This window comes from Lynx canadensis, chromosome B4 (assembly GCF_007474595.2).
Source record: "Lynx canadensis isolate LIC74 chromosome B4, mLynCan4.pri.v2, whole genome shotgun sequence".
In the NCBI taxonomy this organism is placed as follows: domain Eukaryota; kingdom Metazoa; phylum Chordata; class Mammalia; order Carnivora; family Felidae; genus Lynx; species Lynx canadensis.
Genome location: NC_044309.1, coordinates 95713147 through 95736108, shown reverse-complemented (window position 1 = coordinate 95736108; position 22962 = coordinate 95713147). Strand labels below are relative to the sequence as shown.

The 22962-nt window shown below is 39.0% G+C and overlaps 1 protein-coding gene across 3 annotated transcripts in view; it reads right to left on the bottom strand.

The window, feature by feature from the left end:
• Positions 1-19670, bottom strand: part of TBC1D15 (TBC1 domain family member 15) — a 75125-nt gene extending 55455 nt beyond the window's left edge. For 2 of the 3 annotated variants that reach the window (XM_030323243.1, XM_032594011.1), the window contains exon 1: positions 19581-19670. In XM_030323243.1, coding sequence (XP_030179103.1) covers positions 19581-19610 — 30 coding nt within the window. In that variant the 5' untranslated portion in view covers positions 19611-19670. Of the gene's footprint in view, positions 1-902; positions 986-19580 lie in introns of those variants that run through there. The other variant, XM_030323242.3, reaches the window with a different exon arrangement.
• Between the last annotated feature and the right edge of the window lie 3292 nt (positions 19671-22962).

Below are 22962 nucleotides of genomic sequence, written 5' to 3'. Positions count from 1 at the left end.
AGAATCCCAAGCAGGCTCCAGGCTCTGAGCTGTCAGCACAGAGTCTGACACGGGACTGGAACTGGTGAACCGCGAGATCACGACCTAAGCCAAAGCTGGATGCTCAACCAACTGAGCCACCCAGGCGTCCCGAATCATACATTTTACTCCTAAAGTCCTCCACTCCACTTTTGAGGGAATGATTGCACTTTTTTTAATTTACAGAATATGTTTGTTCATCACTCGTTTCTCAGTACATGAGCTTATTAATAAAACACAACTCTACAGGTATCAACTATCTACAATAGCTCAAAACACAAAAAGAGAAGTCCAATTAAAATTGTGATCTTATACAAAGTGTTAAAATGGTGTTTCTTCTTCATTAGACCCTATAAGTAAATTGATTCCTGATGAGTATCTTTCTGCCATAGGATATTCTGCATCCTATCTTCGTCAATGGTAATAATTAGTATTTGAAAAGCTATCTCTAAGCTTGTTTGGTATGAAAAATTATTTTGCTACAGGGAATAATTATGATATCAGGAATTTCATCCGAGGTAATACATTTAGTAAAACAGGTTTTCAATTTCTTTACTCTGGTTTTGTTCATAATCTCTAATGCAAGATAAAAAAGAAAGGTTAAAATGCTATTATCATCAGCATGTAGTATTTCTATTATGCATTACTTTACACAGCATTTCTACGTTATCAATTTGATCCTCATAACACAATTAGATACGTGTTATCATTCCTACTTTGTAACAGAAAAAAATGCAAGGACATTAAGTGATTTGACTGAGGTTCTTCCACTAGTTTGGGGTTGAGATTTGAAAAGTTTTATTTGTCCAAAGGGTACACAATGAAAACGACAATCAACTTAAGGCTCAGTATATACAGACACTAACAAAATTATTCCAGTATACCATATGCTCATATTCCCATCCGAAGTAGTCACCAATTACCAGTGTTGTGAACATGAGTTGGTCCTCTGTGCTACAGGAAGCAAAGAAAGGGCATCAGCAATGCCTCTCTTTCTACTACCTAAGATTTGAGAGAAGATAAAGAGTTCATAAGCATAACAGGAAAAAAATGTCAGAAAGAAAAACAAAAAATTATATTCTACTGAAGTGAAGGGCAATGAAAACTAATGTCAAGAAGCTGGCAAACGGAAAGCTAGGAGAAGAAAAAAGACTGAGACAAGGGTGCCTGAGTGGCTCAGTTGGTTCAGCGTACAACTTCTGCTCAGGTCAGTCTCACAGTTCATGAGTTTGAGTTCTGTGTCTGGCTCTGTGCTGACAGCTCAGAGCTTGGAGCCTGCCTCAGATTCTGTGTCTCCCTCTCTCTCTCTCTCTGCCCCTCTCCCACTCATTCTCTCTCAAATATAAATGAACATAAAACAATTTTACGGGGTGCCTAGGTGGCTCAGTCTTAAGGTTAAGCAACCAACTCTTAGTTTCAGCTCAGGTCATGCTCTCACAGTTTTTGGGTTCAAGCCCCACATCAGGCTCTGTGCTGACAGCATGGAGCCTGCTTGGGGTTCTCTCTCTCCCTTTCTCTCCGCCCATCCCCCACCTGCACGGTCTCTGTCTCTCTCAAGGTAAATAAACTTAAAAAAAAAATCCTAGCAACAGTAAAGAAACGTAAGAAAGTAAGTACTAGAAAAGTTAGGACAGGAGCCCCTGGGTGGCTCAGTCAGTAGAGTATCCTACTCTTGATTTTGGCTCAGGTAATGATCCCAGGGTTGTGGGACTGAGCCCGCGTCAGGCTCCATGCTGAACGTGGAGCCTGCTTGGGATATTCTCCCTCCCTCCCTCCCTCTCTCTCTCTCTCTCTCTCTCTCTCTCCCCCTTTCTGCCCCTCTCCCCAGCTTGAACGCATGCTCTCTAAAAAAAGTTTTTTTAATATATTTTTTAAAAAAAGGACAGCGGTTACTTAGGAGAAGAGGGTACATGGAAGGTCTTCTGGAGTGGCTGCAAAGGTCTACTACTTCTTGACTAAAGTGGTGTTTCCCTTATGATGTTATAAAGGTGTCATTTTTCTGTATTATGTTTTGTTTTACAACCAAAATGCTAAAAACTACTGGTAATAAATGCAAAATATGCAGTTTTAAAAAGAATTTAAACCAAATCTCAAAGGTAGTGGAGGAATATTGTCAGATGGAAACCAGGACATGACTTCAACAATAAAAGGACCTACCCTGAGAAAACAAAAGGGAAGGACACACCAAGCAGAAGATCAGAAGATCTGAGGGAAGAGCACCACCTATCACTAAGTGTACCTGCAAAATAAAAGGAAGTGAAAGAAGAGAAAGAATGCTATTGTTATAGAGTATACACAGACTACCAATGAAATGGGGTAAAAAGATACTAATATAAATTACAAACTGATATAAACCTACTCTCTAGAGGTGATGATGACCTTCAGCTACCCAAATATCTACTGGCATTCTCTACATAATCAGCATCTGATAAAATTCTTGAAGGTCTTGTTGACAATGTCACCTCTCAGAAGACACATGACAGAAAAAAACCAATACAGACCAACAAGAATAAAACGGTTATTACAAAAACTCTGAAAGAAAAAGACCAGCTCAGAGTTCATAACTACCAAGGAAATAAATCTGGAACACAATCAAACATTCAGCCTGAGCTTGAGAAAAAAAAAGGATATATAACAGAAATAGATATTAATCCCACCAAAACTAGAGAAGAAAAAAAAAAAAAAAAAACAACTATAATACCTTATACTTCCAGCCAAGAGGGCAAGAGACTGGATTTACCCTCCCACCAGGAAACAAAAACAGAAAAGAAGGAAAGCGAGCAAGTAAGCAGGCCAAATCAATGAAACAGAGTGTGTGTGTGTGTGTGTGTGTGTGTGTGTGTGTGTGTGTGTGTTTAATCAGGTAATGAAGGACAGTGACTATTCAAAGGAAACAAATGAGGTGGGCCATATAACTGCCCCAGCTTACTGTCTTGAGAGAGTTTCTAGCTGGCAAAGTGAGAGAAAACCCAGCCAATGCCTAGTGGTCTCCTGGAGTTGAGGACACAGAGATGGGAATTGGGGGAAGCCAAGTCAGAGTTCACAGGACAGAGTACCATAGAAGAGATAAGTGCACAGAGAATTCAAGAGATCTGTAGAGGTCTCTCCCTGAGTAGTCAGCAGAGTGTTGGTCAGTGCATGTGTGTCCATAAATTATCAAAGGCTAGGAGGAAAGGTCACATGAAATTATTAGAAGAAACAATATGCAGGCTCACATGGAATTGTTCCCCAAAGGGTGGGAAACCTCATAATTCACAGGGCACTGGGTAAAGTACTCAAAGCAGCCTGGCCTCAACAGTCGGGCAAAATCAGTCCCACACTAAATACTGTGCTGTAAAATCAACTAACAAACTTTAAAAGACCCAAAATTATTTTTTTCCAATCTTACACAAATTCTTCCAGAAAACTGAAGATGAGGAGTAACTTCCCAACTCATTCTATGAGGCCAGCACTACCCTGGCACTGAAATGAGACTAAAACATTACGAGAAAAAAAAAAAAACGAGGGGCGCCTGGGTGGCTTAGTCAATTAAGCATCCGACTTCGGCTCAGGTCATAATCTCACGGTTTGTGAGTCTGGGCTCCATGTGGGGCTCTGTGCTGACAGCTTGGAGCCTAGAGCCTGCTTCGAGTTGTGTCTCCCTCTCTCTCTGCCCCTCCCCCACTCACACTCTGTCTCTCTCACAAAAGTAAACATTAAAAAAAATTTTTTTTTTTTAATTTTTTTTCAACGTTTATTTATTTTTGGGACAGAGAGAGACAGAGCATGAACGGGGGAGGGGCAGAGAGAGAGGGAGACACAGAATCTGAAACAGGCTCCAGGCTCCGAGCCATCAGCCCAGAGCCTGACGCGGGGCTCGAACTCACGGACCGCGAGATCGTGACCTGGCTGAAGTCGGACGCTTAACCGACTGCGCCACCCAGGCGCCCCTAAAAAAAATTTTTTAAGAAAATAAAACTATATACACCAATATATCTTATGAATTTAGATGCAAAAATTTAAACAAGATTTAACAAACTGAATCCAACAATATGTAAACAAGGAAAATACTTCATGGTTTAATACTCAAAAATCAATCTCTGTAAACTCACCATAGCAAAAATATTTTTAAAAAAAAACCATATGATCATCTTACAAGGTGCAGAAAAGGCACTCAACAAAATCCAATGCCCATTTCTGATAAAAACTCTCAACAAATTTAAGAATAGAAGGAACCCTTTTCAGTCTGATAAAGGGCATGTATGAAACACTACACCTGATATCATATGCTTAAAGACTGAATGCTTTCTCCTAAGATCAAGAACAAGATAAAGATTTTCAATCTTATCCCTCTATTCAACACTATGCTTGAGGTCTTAGACATTACAATAAATAAAAAATAAATATAAGGCATCTAGACTGGAAAGGAAAAAGTAAAACAACTTATTTGCAAATGACATAACCGTCTACGTAGGAAAATTAGTAGCATCTACATAAAACCTACTAAAATTAAGTGAAAACCCAGCAAGGATCCAGGACTCAAAACCAACATACAAAAATCTATTATTTACATACATACACGCATATCAGTAAATAAGGTTTTTAAATACAGCATTTACAATAACTTCAAGAAATATCATATACTCAAATATAAATCTAACAGATAATGTGTAAGACTTCTAAAGTGAAAATTATAAAAGTATTTGAGAGAAATGAAAGAAGACCTAATTAAATGCAAAATACACCATGTTCATGGCTTAGTGGAATCAATACTGTTAAGATGTCCATTCTCCCCGAAACTGACCTCTAGATTGATTATAGTGCCAATCAAAATCCCAGCAGGCTCTTCTGGAGATAGTAAAAAGCAGATTCTAAAATTTGTGTGGAATTCAAATGACCTAGAACAACCAAATCAGACTTGCAACAGAATAATGGGTGGAGCACTAACATACCCGGCTATAAGACTCAGTATAAATCTACAGTAATCAAGAAAATGTGGTACTGATGTAAAGAGAAACAGAGAGATTGTCCAGAATAAAGAATTCTGGAATCAACATAAAAATGCATATATGGTAAATTTATTTGACACAAGTAGAAAAGAAATTCAGCAAAGAAAGAATAGTCTTTTCAACACACAGTAATTAAAAAACTTGAATCAGTGTGCAAAAAAATAAACTTCAATCCATACACCACACAACATATACAAATTAAATTGAAATGGGTCACAGATTTAAATGTAAAACCTAAAACTACAAAATTTAGGAAGAAAACAGAAAATCTTATGGTCTTGGGTTCAGCAAAAATTTTTTAGAAATGACACCAAAAGCATAAAAGAAAAAAATGGATACATCAACAAAATTGAAAACTTCTACTTTTTTTAGTGTTCATTTATTTATTTAGAGAAAGAGCAGGCATGCATGCACACACAGACACACAAGTGGGAGAGGGACGGGGGGGGGGAGAGAGAGAGAGAGAGAGAGAGACAGAAAGAGAGAGAGACAGAGAGAGAGAGGGAGAGAGAGAATCCCAAGCAGGCCCAATGCTGTGAGCGCAGAGCCCTCAGCCCCACCTCATGAACCGTGAGATCATGACCTGAGCTGAAATCAAGAGTCAGACGCTTAACCAAGGGAGCCACCTGAGCGTCCCGAAAACTTCTGCTTTAAAAGACACTCAAGGAGCGGCTGGGTGGCTCTGTTGGTTAAGTGTCCGACTTCAGCTCAGGTCATGATCTCACAATTCAGGAGTTCGACCCCACATTGGGCTCTGTGCCAATAGCTCAGAGCCTGGAGCCTGCTTAGGATTCTGTCTCCCTCTCTCTCTACCCCTCCCCCCCTTGTGCGCTCTCTCTCTTAAAAATAAACAAACATTAAAAAATAATTTTTAAAAAATAATAACTAAAAAAAAGGCACTATCAACCAAATGACAAGCCAAGGCTCAGGCAGGGAAAATATACTTGCAAATCATATCACGTATCTAATAAAGGGCCTATATCCAGAACATAAGAAGTCTCACACGTCATTTATTTTCAAATGTCTCCTCTCTGTAAAGAGGACTTTCATACTATTCTTTCTAATCTTATACTCTAATAAACTTTGCCTGCTGAAAAAAAACAAAACAAAACAAAAAAACAAAACAAAAACCCAAAAACAAAACAAACAAAAAACCCTCTCATAACCCATTAACAAGAAAATGAATAGCTCAGTTTAAAATAAAATGAGCAAGGGACAACCTGGGTGGCTCAGTCAAGTGAGAGTCTGACTCGTGATTTCCGCTCAGGTATTGATAACAAGGCTCCATGCTGGGCACAGAGCCTGCGTAAGATGCTCTCTCTCCCTCTCTCTCTGCTCCGCACAAGCATGCACACTCGCTCTCTCTCTCAAAAATAAAATAGACAAAAGGTTTGAACACTTTACCAAAGAAGATTTACGGATGACATATAATCACATGAAAAGATGCTCAACATCCTTAATCATTAGGGAACTGAAAATTGAAACCATAATGAGATACTACAAATCTATTAGAATGGCTATAATTAAAAAGGCTAACATACCAAATGTTGACAGAGATGTGGAACAATTGGAACTTTCATACATCACAGTAAGCATGTAAAATGGTACATCCACTTAGAAAAATAGCTTGGCACTTTCTTAAAATGCTAAGCATGCAACGAACATTATGATCCAGCCATTCTACTCCTTGGTATTTGCCCAAGAAAACAGAATGTGTCTGTTCATACCAAGACTATACCAATTTTCATAGCAGCTCTATTTATAATAGTCAAATGTAGGAAAAAATCCAAATGTCTATCAACAGGTAAATAAATGAGTAAATCTTGGTATGCCTATACAGTGGGATACTATTTGGCAATAAAAATGAATAAACTGGGGCATCTAGCTAGCTCAAAGGAGCATTCAACTCCTGATCTTGGGGTCATGAGTTCGAGCCCCACATGGGGTGCAGAGATTACTTCAGTAAGTAAAACTTTTTGAAAAATGAATAATGCAACATTAATGAATCTCAAAATAATTTTGCTGAATGAAGACTAAAAACAGAATACAAAAAAAACAGTTATATAATTCCATTTATATAAAATTCTAGAAAACGTGAGCTCCTCTATAATGACAAAAAGCAGCTCAATGGTTGCCTGTGTACAGGGTAAAGGTACTGACAGATTACTGTGGGTCAAGAGGAAACTTCAGTAAAAATATTATCTTTACTGTGCTGACCGGTTCAGTGTATATATACACACATGGTTCACAGTGTATACACACACACACACACACACACACACACACACACACATCATAAACTATCAAATTAAACACACTATATGCAACTTATTGTCAAGTGTACCTCAAAGCTGTATAAAAAAATAAGTTACATGGAAGGTTTACTGTTTAAACCGTAAAACCCCATATAAACGTAAACATGTAAAGGTAGAAGATAGTTCCATTAAAAAAGGGGGGGGAGGTTAATCCCGCCTCAAGAAAAAAATTTTAAATCACACCATGTTTTTCGTGGCAGATTAAGTGTCTACAGGGAGCAAACACTATCACCAAAAACTTGCCACTTCATGGTACTAAGCTAGTTATATAAAGTTGATTCAAATTGAAACTTTTATTAGCCACTTATTATGTGCAGACATTACAAAGAACAGAAAATAAACAAGATAAAGTTCCTTGCCTGTGTGTACCTAGCAGTGTTATAAAGAACGTAAAATCTTTACACAAGCTAGAATATTCTAAGTGCTCCCCACCCTCTTGGTGGGAGAGGGGGGAGAGAACAATGTATTGAAGTACCAAAGAAAGGAGAAAAGTCCATTTCGAATAAAACCGCCTCATACCCTCCAGACTATCTATTTTTAAATATTTGCTAAGATGCCTAACCAGGTAAATATGTTTCTATAACTCCCAATGATGATGGCCTGCTGATGGCAACATAAACTGCAGTATTTTTTTCCTTTAGCAAAGGAACTATGCCAGATTGAAACTTACTAAAAGAACTCTAGGAACCACAGCAAATGTTTTAGAATAAACTTGCTGACCTCTAGTTTAGCAAAAGTTAGAATTAAAAGGCAAAAATAAAGCAGGCAAAGAAATTCAAGTTTCTACATAAAAAGAAATGTACTTGGGACAATCCAACTCAAGACCATGCTACTTCCCGACACAAAAAGCTGAAAAAGATTAAGTTGCACTATATCATAGCAAATAATTTTCTATATTGTTCCTACACTTAAGTGGGATTGGATTTTTATTTATATTATGAATATCATATCTTTATTTTCCAAAACTAGAGATAAATGATAACATTGAACCCAAATATTTTAAATTTACTATCAGGGATAAAATTCTTGCCCTAAATCTTTGTTCAAACATGGAAACCCAACACCTACTATACATACCATACATTCTTTTTTTTGTTTTTAAGTTTATTTGGAGAGAGAAAGAGAGAGAGAAAGAGAGCAGAAAATGTGCAAGCAGGGGAGGGGCAGAGAGAGAGAGAGAGAGAGAGAGAGAATGAATCACAAGCAGGCTCCACATTGAACCCAACAGGGGTTCATCTCACAAACCATGAGATCATGACCTAAGCTGAAATCAAGAGTCAGATGCTTAACTGACTGAGCCACCCAGGCACTCCACAAAACATACATTCTTGAACTGTAGTACCTATGTGAATTTTATAAGCTAAATTTAACAAAAAAGTGACAAAAATTCAATTTCTTTAAAACTATCAAGCATATTGAAAATTTTTAACTTTTGGTTAAAATACCAGTGTGAGCCCAGAATTTTAATGCGCTCAACACCCAAATATCTAAGCACCTACTTGATATTTTCATTTCAATAACCCACAGGCATCTTAAACTCAGTTAACATCTTACCCCAAATCTGCTCTTCTGATATTCCCACCTCTATCAAAGACATCCCATCTACCAGTTATCCTCTTTTTCATCATTCCCATCCTATTTCCTAAATCCCTCAAACCTTCACCTCTGACACTGACCCCTCATCATAGCTATCCTGGGTTGCTAAAATAACATTCTGGTCTCTCTTCTCCCAATCTGGTCATCTCCCAAAAATTTGTGTAAGGTGTGTAAACACCGCCAAAACTGATCTTTATAAAATGTACATGTGACCACACCATGCCTGAACTTAAAATCCTTCTGACTTTACCCTCTATCCTCTACACTTTACCTCTGCAGCTAATCAACACCTGACACTCCCTAATACATGCAAACTTTGTGTCTTGGGTCACTCTGAACCCACCTGGTTCCCTCAACCCTTTGTACCTTTTTATGTGTGTTCTCTGTTCTCTCTTCATTACACCTTCTCTCTGCAAATAACTTCTACCAAATCCTTCAAAACAGTACATTTTTTTTTACTCATACACTCAACAAATTTACTGAGCTTCAATGAAATGTGAGGAATAAAAGTTGTCAGTAGAAACACACACACCAAAAAAAAAAAAAAAAGTGTCTGCTGAAACTAGTAACATCATGTAAACCAGTAAATAGTCATAGCACAGTGTGATGGAAGGCACAGGCTCCTGAATGAGATGTCATTTTCAGTTATTTCTCCAATTAATATACAATTAATGCATACAATGTGCCAGGCACAGAGCAAGCTTCTGGATATAAATACAGAAGATTCAGTCACTGCCTTCACAGCACTTACAACTGAAGAAGAGATTAGGACAATAAAACAAATAATTACAATGTATGATTTAAGTATGAATAGGCTACCATGGTAGGACCTAATAAATGATATCTCATCTAGACTTAAGGGCTAAAACAGGATGAGAAAAATCAGAAAGACTGAACTACAGTGATATATCTATCAACTGAGACCTGGAGAATGACAATTTTAATTTTTTTTATTTGAGAGAGAGAGAAAGAGGGAGGGAGAGGGAGGGAGAGGAAGAAGAGGGAGAGAGGGGAAGAAGAGGGAGAGAGAGTGCTCACACAGAGGAGGGGCAGAGAAAAAGAGAATCCCAAGCAGGCTCCACATTCTGCACAGAGCAGGACACAGGGCTCAATCCCACAACCCTGGGAAAATGACTTGAACCGAAATCAAGAGTCAGCCGCTCAATCAACTGAACCACCGAGGTGCCCCTGGAGAAACAATTTTAACCAGGAGGTTTATGTTCTTGGCAGAGTGTACATTCTACACAAAGAACAACAGTTCAGTGCATGGCTACAATCCAGATCAGACAGTAAAGGTTAAAGAGTTTAGGGACAAAAGTAGAGACCAGATCAGATCACAAAGAGTTTTGTAAACCACACTCAAGAATTTGGGAGTTTGGAATTTGTCCTGAAGATAACTCTTTGCCACTAGAAATCCATGAAAAAGTTCCAGCAGGGGAATGCCATGGTCAGACCTGCCTTCTCGGAGCCAACACACTGGCTGCAGAGCCAAGAATGAACAGCTGCAATAATCCAAGGGAGGGAGAGATTCATGGTGGCTTGAACTACAGCTGTGGCAGTAGGGATGAAGAAAAGCAGATGGCTTAGAAAAATATTTAGAAGGTCAAAGTGACAGAACTTCATGACTGATTAGATGTGGAAGATGAAGAGAAGAGAAATCAAGGACAAAACTGAGTGGATGAGGTTATTCACTGAGATAGGGAATACAGAAGGAAAAAAAAAGTGACTTTCATTTGGGACAAGTTAATCAGTAATGACTATAGAACTAAAGAAATGTAGAACGTAAGTTGTTTTAAGAGTAACAACCACAATCAATACTACACAAAGCAATCTACACATTCAATACAATCCCTATCAAAATAAAACCAACATTCTTCACAGAAATAGAACAAACAATCCTAAAATTTGTATGGAAACAGAAAAGACACTGAATAGCTAAAGTAATGTTGAAAAAGAAAACCAAAGCTGAAAGCATCACAATTCCAGACTTCAAGCTGTATTACAAAGCTGTAATCATCAAAACAGTATGGTACTCGCAAAAAAAACAGACACACAGATCAATCTAACAGAATACAGAACCCAGAAATGGACCCACAAACGTATGGCCAACTAATCTTCAACAAAGCAGGAAAGGATATCCAGTGGAAAAAAGACACTCTCTTCAGCAAATGGTGTTGGGAAAAGAGGACAGCAACATGCAGAAGAATGAACCTGGACCACTTTCTTACACCATACACAAAAGTAAACTCAAAATGGATGAAAGACCTAAACATAAGACAGGAAGACATCAAAGTCCTAGAGGAGAAAATAGGCAACGACCTCTTTGACCTCAGCCACAGCAACTTCTTACTTGACATGTCACCCACAGGCAAGGGAAGGAAACAAAAGCAAAAGTGAACTATTGGGACCAATGAAGATAAAAAGCTTCTGCACAGGTAAGGAAACAATCAGCAAAGCTAAAAGGCAACCAATGGAATAGGAGAAGACCTTTGCAAATGACATATCATATAAAGGATTAGTATCTAAAATCTATAAAGAACTCATCAAACTCAACACCCAAAAATAAATAATCCAGTGAAGAAATGGGCAAAAGATATCACTAGACACTTTTCCAAAGAAGACATCCAGATGACTAACAGACACATGAAAAAATGCTCAACATCACTCATCATCAGGGAAATACAAATCAAAACCAAAATGAGATACCACCTCACACCTGTCAGAATGGCTAAAATCAACAACAGAAGAAATGGTGTTGGTGAGGATGCAGAGAAAGGGGAACCCTTTTGCACTGCTGGTGGGAATGCAAACTGGTGCAGCCACTCTGGAGAACAGTATGGAGATTCCTCAAAAAACTAAAAATAGAACTACCCTAGGACCCAGCAATTGCACTACTAGGCATTTATCCAAAGGATACAGGAGTGCTGATTTGAAGGGTCACATGCACCCCAATATTTATAGCAGCACTATTGACAACAGCCAAAGCATGGAAAGAGCCCAAATGTCTATCAACTAATGAATCGATAAACAAGATGAATGGATAAAGTACACACACACACACACACACACTGGAATATCACTCAGCAATCAAAAAGAATGAAATCTTGCCATTTTCAACAACATGGATGGAACTAGACTGTAATATGCAAGTGAAATAAGTCAGAGAAAGACAAATATATGATTTCACTCCTATGTGGAATTTAAGATACAAAACAGATGAACATAAGGGAAGGGAAGCAAAAATAATATAAAACCAGAGAGGGAGACAAACCATAAGAGATTCTTTAATTTTTTTTCATGTTTATTTATTTTTGAGATAGAGAGAAAAAACATGAGTGGGGGAGGGGCAAAGAGAGAAGGAGACACAGACTCTGAAGCAGGCCCCAGACTCTGAGCTGTCAGCACAGAGCCAGACAGACATGGGGTCAAACCTATGAACTGTGAGATCATGACCTGAGCTGAAGTCAGACACTTAACCAACTGAGCCACACAGGCGCCCCCATAATTGACTCTTAAATACAGAGTACAAACTGAGGGTTGCTGGTGGGGTGCGGGTGGGGGGAAGGGCTAAAGGGGCAAGGGTTGTTAAGGAGGACACTTGTTGGGATGAGCACTGCGTATTATATGTAAGCGATGAATCATTAAATGCTATTCCTAAAACTATTATCCCACTATATGTTAACTAACTTGGATTGAAATTAGAAAATAATAAATCTTTAAAAAAATTAAAAAATATATAAAAAATGAGTAACAAACCACAGATATTCTGAGAGTGAAGCTATACAGATATTGAGATATTAAGGATGTTACAATTCTCATAGGCAGGCAGAACTATTATTGTTTCTTAAAAACAATATTTTGGGGCACCAGTCAGTTGAGCATCTGACTTCGGCTCAGGTCATGATCTCACAGTTTGTGAGTTCGAGCCCCGCTCAGGCTTTGTGCTGACAGCGTGGAGCCTGGGACCTGCTTCAAGTTCTGTGTTTCCCTTTCTCTCTGCCTCTCACCCGTCATGCTCGCTCTCTCTCAAAAACAAACACTAAAAAAAAAAAAAAAAAAAAAAAAAAAAAAAAAAAAAAAAAAAAGAAAAGTTTCTTAAAAAAAAAAAAAAACAGTATGCCAAACAATGTCAGACAGGAAGGCAGGAATAATTTAAGTCTGGGGAGGTATAATGAGGACTAAGTGAATGCCTTCTCTTATACCAAGAACTACATATACATTATAGTATTGCATATTAAGAGACAAATAGATTTCATAAGGATTTCAAATCTTCCACTCAAAAGTGAAAATCAAAAAGTCGGGTTATAATTTCTCATTTAGTCCCAGCAGTTATGTCACATCAAAGACCTAACAGTTTAACTCTTTCACCAAAAAAGGTCATGTTTTTATTAATTCATAAATTGAAATAACTTGTTAAAATTGCTAACTACTGTATTATGTCAAAAGTAAAGTCTGTGTTTAACCACTCTGTGTCCAAAGAACTCAGTATACAAAAGGTACTCCAATGTTTGCTAAAGAATGCCAGAAAAAAAAAGAAGTATTCATAATGTATTCTACACCAGGAAGGTATTACCATGTTATAAGATCTAGTGTAGGAAAAGAAAAGTTCTCCAGGAATATCTAGATACTAAGAATATTCTTGATGTTTCTTAAGCACAAAGGTTTCACAGGGCTATAAGCATATCTAAAAGGAATTAGAAGAGGCCAAAGTTAAGGTACAAAATAAATTCCTACTAAGAATGCCATCAAAACAAACTAACAAAAATAAAGCTGATTTCCCAAACGTCTCAAGTTCTTTTTTTTTTCTTTTATTTATTTGAGAGAGAAGGAGAGAGAGAATCCCAAGCAGGCTCCACGCTCAGTGCAGAGCCCAATACAGGGCTCAACCCCTGGGATCATGACCTGAGCCAAAACCAAGAGTAGGACACTCAACCGACTGAGCCACCCAGGCACCCATTTCCAATAGAACTAAATTCTAAAACAATCACAGTAAAAACAGGAGTGAAACCAAGTGTACTAAAATAGGGCATTTTAACTCCAAAAGAAGAGCACTCAGTATTCCATCTCTCCCACTCTAGTCCCCAATCATTTTCTTTACCTTCTTGCTTGTTCCCACTCACTGAATATGTACTTTGTGCCAGAATCTAGGCAGGTGAAACATTTTAGGCCCTGCCCTAATGATTAGTCAGTTTACTGGTCTTCAGAATACATATACTAAAAATAGCACCACTCCTGAAATCATTGTTGCACTATATGCTAACTAATTTGGATGTAAATTTTAAAAAATAAAAAATAAAACAAGTAAAAAACAAAAAACAAAAACACCTACTTCAAGGACCTGAAATTCATTTTGCATTTATTTACACAAGATAAAGGGGTGGGTGCTAGTGAATATTTTCCTTCTAAAGAACTGAAGTCTATAAGACAGAAGGTAAGGGGCTGATATACCTCCAATACCTAATATACTGCCTGAAACAAATTAGGTGCTTAATAAATATTTGCTGAATAAGTGAAAGTAAACTTTAACAATCAGGGACCTGGATCTAAAGCAAAACTTATTTCGGGCTATTTTCTTTCTCCTGCCTTCTCTGCAGGTAAATTCAACTCATTCCATTAATTCAATTCTGTCCACCAGTTATAGAAGACATATGATGACCTTAACAGGCAGTGTCCCTATTTCTCCCTTCAATACTCATATGAGAACGTCACTTTCCCTATTTGGTTGACGTTAAAACATACTGTTGTACTCACAGATAGTAAGAAAAAAAAATATTAACAACAACAACAACAATTGAACTCCAAGAACTAATCGGGGTTTATAATCACACTCAAACCCACTTTCAAAAGCTCAGCTAAAATATATATGCAAATATATATCCTTGAATTTAGTCATATCATCAGAGACCTGAAGACATCAAATTGGTACCCTGTATTTACTGAACTACTGAACCACCCACTGGCATAAAACCATCAGCATACTAGGGGTATTATAGGGTCCTTCTTTCTTACCAGAAGGATACAATATGCCATATAAGTACATACATTATATTACACAGTAAAAAGAACTTACAGGAGAGTTTATTCTCTGTTCTACCCTTTAGAAACTAGTTTTTTGGGGGTTTTGCTTTTGGTTTTATTTTACTGTGGATCTACCATCCTTATAATGGATCGGGTTCCCTCTTTACTTTGGCCACTAAAAAACATAGAGCTAAACTGTGGCCCACTCCAGCAGTTTATTTAATAATTGTAGTATTTCCAGTTCCATTTACCTTTCTTATACTTATTTATTTCCCTTTTACCTTTTTTCTAATTTATCTTACATAACTGTATAGCTCAAATCTTTGTGGAAAATGGCAGCAGAAATCAGCATTCAATTATATCCTAACCAATAATAACCTTACAATTTTTAAGGAGTCTGAAAGGTTTTAACATAGTAATAACAACAGCTAACATTTCTTGAGTACTTACTTGACACCAGACACTATTCTAAATGCTTTGCAAATATTAATCCTTTTTACCATTCCACAATGGAAATATTATTATCCCTCATTTACAAATGAGAAAAACAGGCACAGAGAAGTTAAGAAATTTACCCAAAGTAAAACAGCCATAAAGCAGTGGAGCCAGGGTTTGAACCCAATCAGGCTCCATCACCTTAACCACTGTCCTACTGTGATGATTTTTTTCATTCATCAAAACTACATGATTTTTTTTTTAATTTTTTTTTCAATGTTTATTTATTTTTGGGACAGAGAGAGACAGAGCATGAACGGGGGAGGGGCAGAGAGAGAGGGAGACACAGAATCGGAAACAGGCTCCAGGCTCCGAGCCATCAGCCCGGAGCCTGACGCGGGGCTCGAACTCACGGACCGCGAGATCGTGACCTGGCTGAAGTCGGACGCTTAACCGACTGCGCCACCCAGGCGCCCCCTACATGATTTTTTTTAATTTTTTTTACATTTATTTATTTTTGATAGAGAGAGACAGAGCACATGTTGGGGAGGGGCAGAGACAGAGAATCCGAAGCAGGCTCCAGGCTCTGAGCTGTCAGCACAGAGCCTGACACAGGGCTCAAACCCACAAACTGCAAGATCATGACCTGAGCCGAAGTCAGACACTTAACCGACTGAGCCACCCAGGTGCCCAAAACTACATGATTTCTAAAACAAGGTATTTTTCAACTCCTAAAATAACAATGAGATTTAGAACAAGAGCCAACTTCAAAAATGAAATTTACACCCATACCAAAAATCATATTATAAATCTTTAAAATTCTGCCATAACCTAAATAATGACTTGCAGAGAAACTGAGATTACAAATAACACACAACATCTACCACGTATTGGTAGATCTAATATATTTACTTATTGATCCTCCTCACAATCCCATAAAATAGGTACTATATCATCCCATATCACAAATGAAAAGACAGAAGCACAGTAAGGTTAGGTAATTTGACTGAAATCACTAGTAAGTATGAAGTTAGTTTTGAAACCGGTTTGGGTCCAGAATCCAAACTCTTAACTGCTACTTCACAACGCTTCTCTACATGACAAAGATTAACTTCCTCTATCACTTCTTACGCTCAAAGTACAAAGCAAGCAAAACAAAACTGTTAGAAGTTAGTCTACATCCTAGATCTCAACAATGAGAAATTCTAATTCAATAAGGCTGGGCTGTGGTCCAGCATCTGTATTTTTTTTTTAAGTACCACATGTGGTTCTTGTGAACCTTGGTTAATATCCACTGCCCTAGGCTTCTAAGCTTGACAGGTCTTAGCTGAAACTTTGGCGGGGGGAAAGAGGGGTGTGGGAATAAAGAAATACACATATATATATATATATATATATATATATATATATATATATACACACTCACTCTTTCAAATATACAGACACACGTGTGTGTGTGTGTGTACATATTCTTCCCTATTCCCCTTTCCCAAAGGAACAAGACTAGAAAGTAGGGAAGCAGAAGATAAAGCCAGGAATGGAACATGGCCTTTTTTTTTTTTTTTTAATTTTTTGTTAATGTTTATTTATTTTTTTGAGAGAGAGAGAGAGACAGAGCATAAGCAGGGGAGGGGCAGAAAGAGAGGGAGACACAAAGTCTGAAACAGGCTCCGGGCTCTGTGCTGACTGCTCATGCCCAGGGAACATGGCCTTTTATGCCATGTTAAGCAGCCTTTAGTAGTATTTTACTGGAGACAGTATCAAAGATTTTGTTAAAAATAAAGTTTAAGGGGCGCCTGGGTGGCTCAGTCAGTTGAGCGTCCGACTTCAGCTCAGGTCATGATCTCCCCGTCTGGGAGCTCGAGCTCCACGTCGGGCTCTGTGCTGACAGCTCAGAGCCTGGAGCCTGCTTTGAATTTTGTGTCTCCCTCTCTCTCTGCCCCTCCCCCACTTATGCTCTCTCTCTCTCTGTCAGAAATAAACATTAAAAAAATTAAAAATAAAATAATATAAAAATTTTTTTAAAAGGGGGGGAGGCACCTGGGTGGCTCAGTTGGTTAAGCATCTGACTTCAGCTCAGGTCATGATCTCATGGTTCGTGGGTTCGAGCCCCGTGTCGGGCTCTGTGCTGAAGCTGTCTCTCTGTCTCTCAAAAATGAATAAATCTTAAAAAAAAATATATATATATAGTTTGTTTTTTACAGCTAGAGATGATCAGCTTTGTACATTCAGATGTATACATTACAAAAGAAAACTTCCAGTGGTAATGTAGAGAGAGGATTGTGGGCAAAGAAACTGCAAACAAGGAGAAAAATCTGTTAAGAACTCAAGACTAGAGGTAGACTAAAGGAACTAAGTATGGAGAATGAAGATGATGCAGAAATTTCAGAAATCTCTTTAAGGTAAACTAAAAAACTCAGTTCTTGATTAATTGTTGTTATTGAAATAGATGTCTCCAGGTTTGTTTTACATGCAACCACATGAATGATGATACCATTAAACTAGATCTGAACCTGCTGAGGGAAGAATAAGTGGGTTCTGCTGGTCATGACAGTATCATTTAGGAGAGGGGCAGTTTTGGGCATAGAAAATGGTTTAGATGGAATGATGGTAATGGTATTGCAATGAGAATAAAGGAGGTGATGAAGTAGAGTTATGAAATAAAAGACTAACTTTAAGTCATATTATGAAAGAGAGTGGCTGGAAGGAAAGGGTGAAAAAAGTCTTACATTTCACAACTGGGCATCACCTCAAAGATTCTCTCAAAATCAATCCACACCTGAAAAAGGGAAGTGTAGTTCAAATGGAAAGGATCCCTTCTTGGAATGATCTACACTGGAACAGTCCAGACAGAAAATCAAGCAGGATAACTTTCAAATATGTAATGAGTCAAATAGAAAATCAACAGCCACCGTGAAGACTTAAAAACCAACACAGCAATCAAAGAGCATGAATAATCCAAAAACTACAACCAACCTATCATTTAAAATAGCCAATATGCAGAAGTATGAAATCCTTCTTAATGCTTTTATTATTTCATGTAATCCTAAACTCCTATACAAACAGTAATAATTCTGGAAATAAAAAAATATGAAGGACAGAGAAATCATGCGTGCTCAGTTTCCCAAGGTCACACCTCAAAGTAACACCAAAACCAAGACCAAATGTGTTATTCTGCCAAGTCTAGTAGTCCATACACCAAACCACAAACGTTGCCAAATAATTCAAAATGGGATAAGGAGAGCAACATAGAGAAAATGACGGAAACTCAAAGAACAGAGGAAGCTATCGGCGACAAGTAAATATGTAGTCTTTAGTGTTCGATGAGTCATCACCAGCCCCAACTGTTTACGAAATACTCCCGCAGTGGGAAATGATGCCTGTGGCATGTCCTGACAGTCCTAAATAACAGGCATTAAAATATGCTCTCGGAAGGTGTATATGCACTATACAACGAAATCTCCTCCGCACCTAATCCTAGTTGCTAACTAGGAGGTGTTAAAACAGCATCACAGATACTTCCACAAGAATATCGTAAAGACGCCTAGGAAATAAATACCTTAACTAACGCCTTCCTAGACAAGCGTAGGATGGTGTAAATCTCCTGTTCCCTGAGTGGAAACACGCCCTGCTGCTCACAACCACCAGCCAACTCGGCAGTCTGGTAAAATGAATCCAATACACTCTTTTCTTCTAAGTGCCCAGCTGCACAGCACCTGTTTTCAGCTCCTCCCGAAAGGGACAAAGATGCCTTCAGCACAGTGAAGCAGGGAAAAGCCAGGGGCAAGTTAGATTAACGCCTCAAAGAAAGACAAAAAAAACAAAAAAAAAAAAACCACAGTGGAATCAGAAGAGTAGATCTAAAAATCTAGAATTAGGAAAAAGTGAGCCACAAAAAAGAAAGGAACGAGGCAACTACCTGTTCCTTACAAAAGGCAATACAAATAAATGTCCCCTTGCTCCGGAGCAGTGCAGGGGAGAAGAGAGCCGAGGCCTAGTTGGCCTTGGAGCAGGAGCCGGTCTCTAATTCCCGGACTGAGCCGGCAATATCGAGAAAACAGCTGACACGACCAACTCCTCTCCTCTTACATCCGCCACACGCTGTTCCTGAGGCAGAGTGGCCTTCACGTCCCTCCCCGACCGGCCTCCAAGTAACAAAGCACCCCTGTCCCAGAGAAAAGTAGGGGCGTTCGCCGCGGCCGTTACTTACCTTCCCGCTCACAACACCCGCCGCCGCCATTTTTCCTTCGCGTGCTTGTGATGACGTAGCAGAGCCTCACGTGTCTCTCGGATTCACAACAACATCCGCCAAAACTAGGCTGATATCCGGGCGGGAAAGGGGCGGGGAGTAGCGGGAACGGCGCTGAGAGAAGGGGCGGGTGGGAGGAACAGCCTGACGCAGGCGTACTGAGTAGATTTCAGAGGCCGCTAGGGCGGAGCCTCTGCTGCGTTCCGCGCATGTACCAATTTATTTTTACCAGGAGGTAACCTAAATTGAAGTGTTTTTGCAGCGGGGTTTGCCTGGGGCGAGACTCTGAGCCACTCACAAGCCAGTTCTGTTTGGTCTGATGGGAAGAACACAAATTGGGAGCCAGCAAACGTGGTCCTGGCTTTGTGGCCATGGGTGGGTCACACCTTCAGCTTCTGTTTCTCATCTGAAAATCTGGATAGTAGGACTGTGGTGAGGGTTAAAGGAATCCCCCATACAGAGACTTTCCCTTTCTGTATGTGACGTTTCTGAATTTGAGTCTGCTCACTGCAACTCACACATGGCTTTTGAGGAGGCATTTTGATAGGAATTGCGATAATACCACGCCCTCGTTGCTCCAAAGTCGAAAGCACAGAGCTGATAGTTCCTCCACACTTACTTAACTGTGACGTGACACAAGTTTCTAAATTCATCCAAGCTTCAGGATGTAAAAATGAGAATTACCCATGGATTGGTTGTACAGATCTCATGGGACAGTACACGTGTGTTAAGACGATTTGTTGAGATTCTAAGATGTTGATCTGTTTTCAGTGCTGTAAAAGAATGCGGGGGGCGGGGCAGGGGGAATGCCGGAAGATGATTGGGTACTACTCCTGATAGCTCTGGGACTTTCCTTGCCCCAGTAAAAATAAATGACCCATTTGTATCAAAACACCTGTACCCACTGAGGTACTTCTCTCTCCAAACTATAGAGAGAGGTTAGAGACTTGTGAGGTTAGTCGAATAAGAGGCAACCAAAGGGAATAACAGAAAAGAAGGGTTGAAATTTCTGTGAATATCAGGAACCTTGTAAGTGAGGAAGGTGGCAAGACCTTCAAAAGGAATAAATGTATAGTTTCCATTAAAGAGGCTGCACACTAAGCATCAGAGATTCCAACCATGGCCAAGACCCCATGCCTACGCTTGTCATTGAATCAGCAAAGCAGCTCACCACCAAGGGATAAATGAGCTGGGGAAGCAAGCATATTAGCAGTAATCAACACTGAGTGAAGACTTGAGGCCTTTCCCAAAAGTTTTGGGCTGAGTGAGAACGCCTAGAACCTTCATACCATCCTAGGTGTGGTGTGTGGATCCTTAATAGTGACCCACATTAAACTTTCCACCCACTCATTTAAAAAAAAAAAAAAAAAAAAACTTTGCACCCACTCAGAGTAATGGGGTGTGGTTAGAGGAATGTTTTAATATGGCATTTCTTACACCTTGTGTTTCGGAGAAAAGTTTAAGCCCTTAGTACAGTGCCTCGAATAGTATATCCCACAAATGGCAGTTACTATTTATATAATAAATTTGGGAATTAAAGCGTTCTCATTGAAAACTTGGCATCCTAGTTTCATCTGCTACTTCCATGTTTTTAAGCCCCATCCTCTGGATGCCCCTTAAATGCTGGCACTACCCATGGGCTATCCTTGGGCTTCTACTTTTTTCCAAGCACTCTTCCTAGACTATTATCTTTATATTCTGACATCACACCTCATATGTGCTAATGACTCTGAAATATCTCCAGCCCAAGTCTCTCACTCTTTCCTAAAGTCTAGGCCCAACACCTACTGCCCACTGGAACTTTTTACTTGAATGACCCATCACACCTCAAAAAATTCCTAAATCTTTGCTCCTCAAAATGTAGTCTGCAGACCTGCAGCAGCTGGAAGCTTGTTAGAAATGCAGAATCTCAGGTCCCACCCCAGAACTACTGAATCAAAACCTGCATTTTCACAAGATTTCCAGTTGACTTGTATGCACATTAAACTTTAAGAAGCACAGTCTTAAATGAAACTTACATTTTGCTTTTGTTCTCTGAAATTCACTACCATTTGCTCAATTAGAGCTGCAGCCAGAACACAATTTCTCCACGAAGGTGTTGCTGTCATGTTACCCAGTTCTGATGTGTCTTCTGGAGAGCTCATGGCAAACATCCCCCCATTGGGTCTCGTTCCTATCCTAGAGTTGAGGTCTCTGGTTACCTCTAGTATGGACAACTACTGTGGCCTCTTAATTCATTTGCTTTCTGCTTCATCTTTCCCCTAATCCATCATTCATAACTACACCAGATTAATCTTTCCAAAGCATAAATGTGATCATGTGAACTCGCTGCCTGAATTCCCTATGGCTTTCCATCTCTTCAAGAAAAGGTCTAAATTCTCCTGCATAACATGCAGGGCCCTTCATAAACTCTTCTTGCCTACCATTTTAGCTTTATTTCCCAACTCTTGCCACTCAGACCCAATTTTCCAACCACAGCCAAATATCTGTTGTTCCCTGAATACCATGCTGTGTCTGTCCCAAGATTCTTTGTAATTGTAGCAGATTGGCTTAGTTTGGATCGTGGGACCATCCCTAAACCAATCACTGTGGCCCAAAGTATATATGATATTCTGATTGGCAAGATTTGACTCATATGCCCACAGCGCCAAAGTACAGAGAATGAAAGGAAGGGTAATTCCCAGAGAAGAATTCAGGAACCATTCTAGAAAAAAGGAGAATGGCTGCTAGGCAAGCCAAAGCAGACATCAATTACAGAGGATCCATCTTTGTGATCCATGGTATCACACTGTAAAATACTTGGTTTACTGACCTGCCTTTCTTTCCCTGGTAGGCTGTAAACTAGTGGAAAGTATGGACTATGCTTTTCTTTGCGATGACCACCAAACCTGGCACAAATGCCAGACCCATAGTAGATACTAACCCTGGGTTTGTTTAACAAATTAAGTCAATTCTCTGTTTACAAATGGCACAGTTATGCTTTACATTCAAGAGAAAAGAGACCATTTTCCTTCTTCGGTGATGTCCTCTGTATATATGCAAAGGGAAGAAACAAGGTCAGAATTTCAGTGTAGTTTGTTTTCTTGTTTTAGTTTTTTACTGTATTAGAAGAAAAAAATCATAGTACACTTACATGAAACAAATGGACATTTTTTTAAAGAATCATGAATATAAATTTAATATAAATAAAGTTATGGTGTTCCCTATAACTTAAAATAATTGCTGTTTTCATGGGAGTGAGTAATTTTATAGTCCTAAATTCACTCCCACAAACTATGTAGTCACTCCCTAACTATAACTTATCACTCAAAAAGTCATCACTCAAAAAGATGTAAAAGAATCT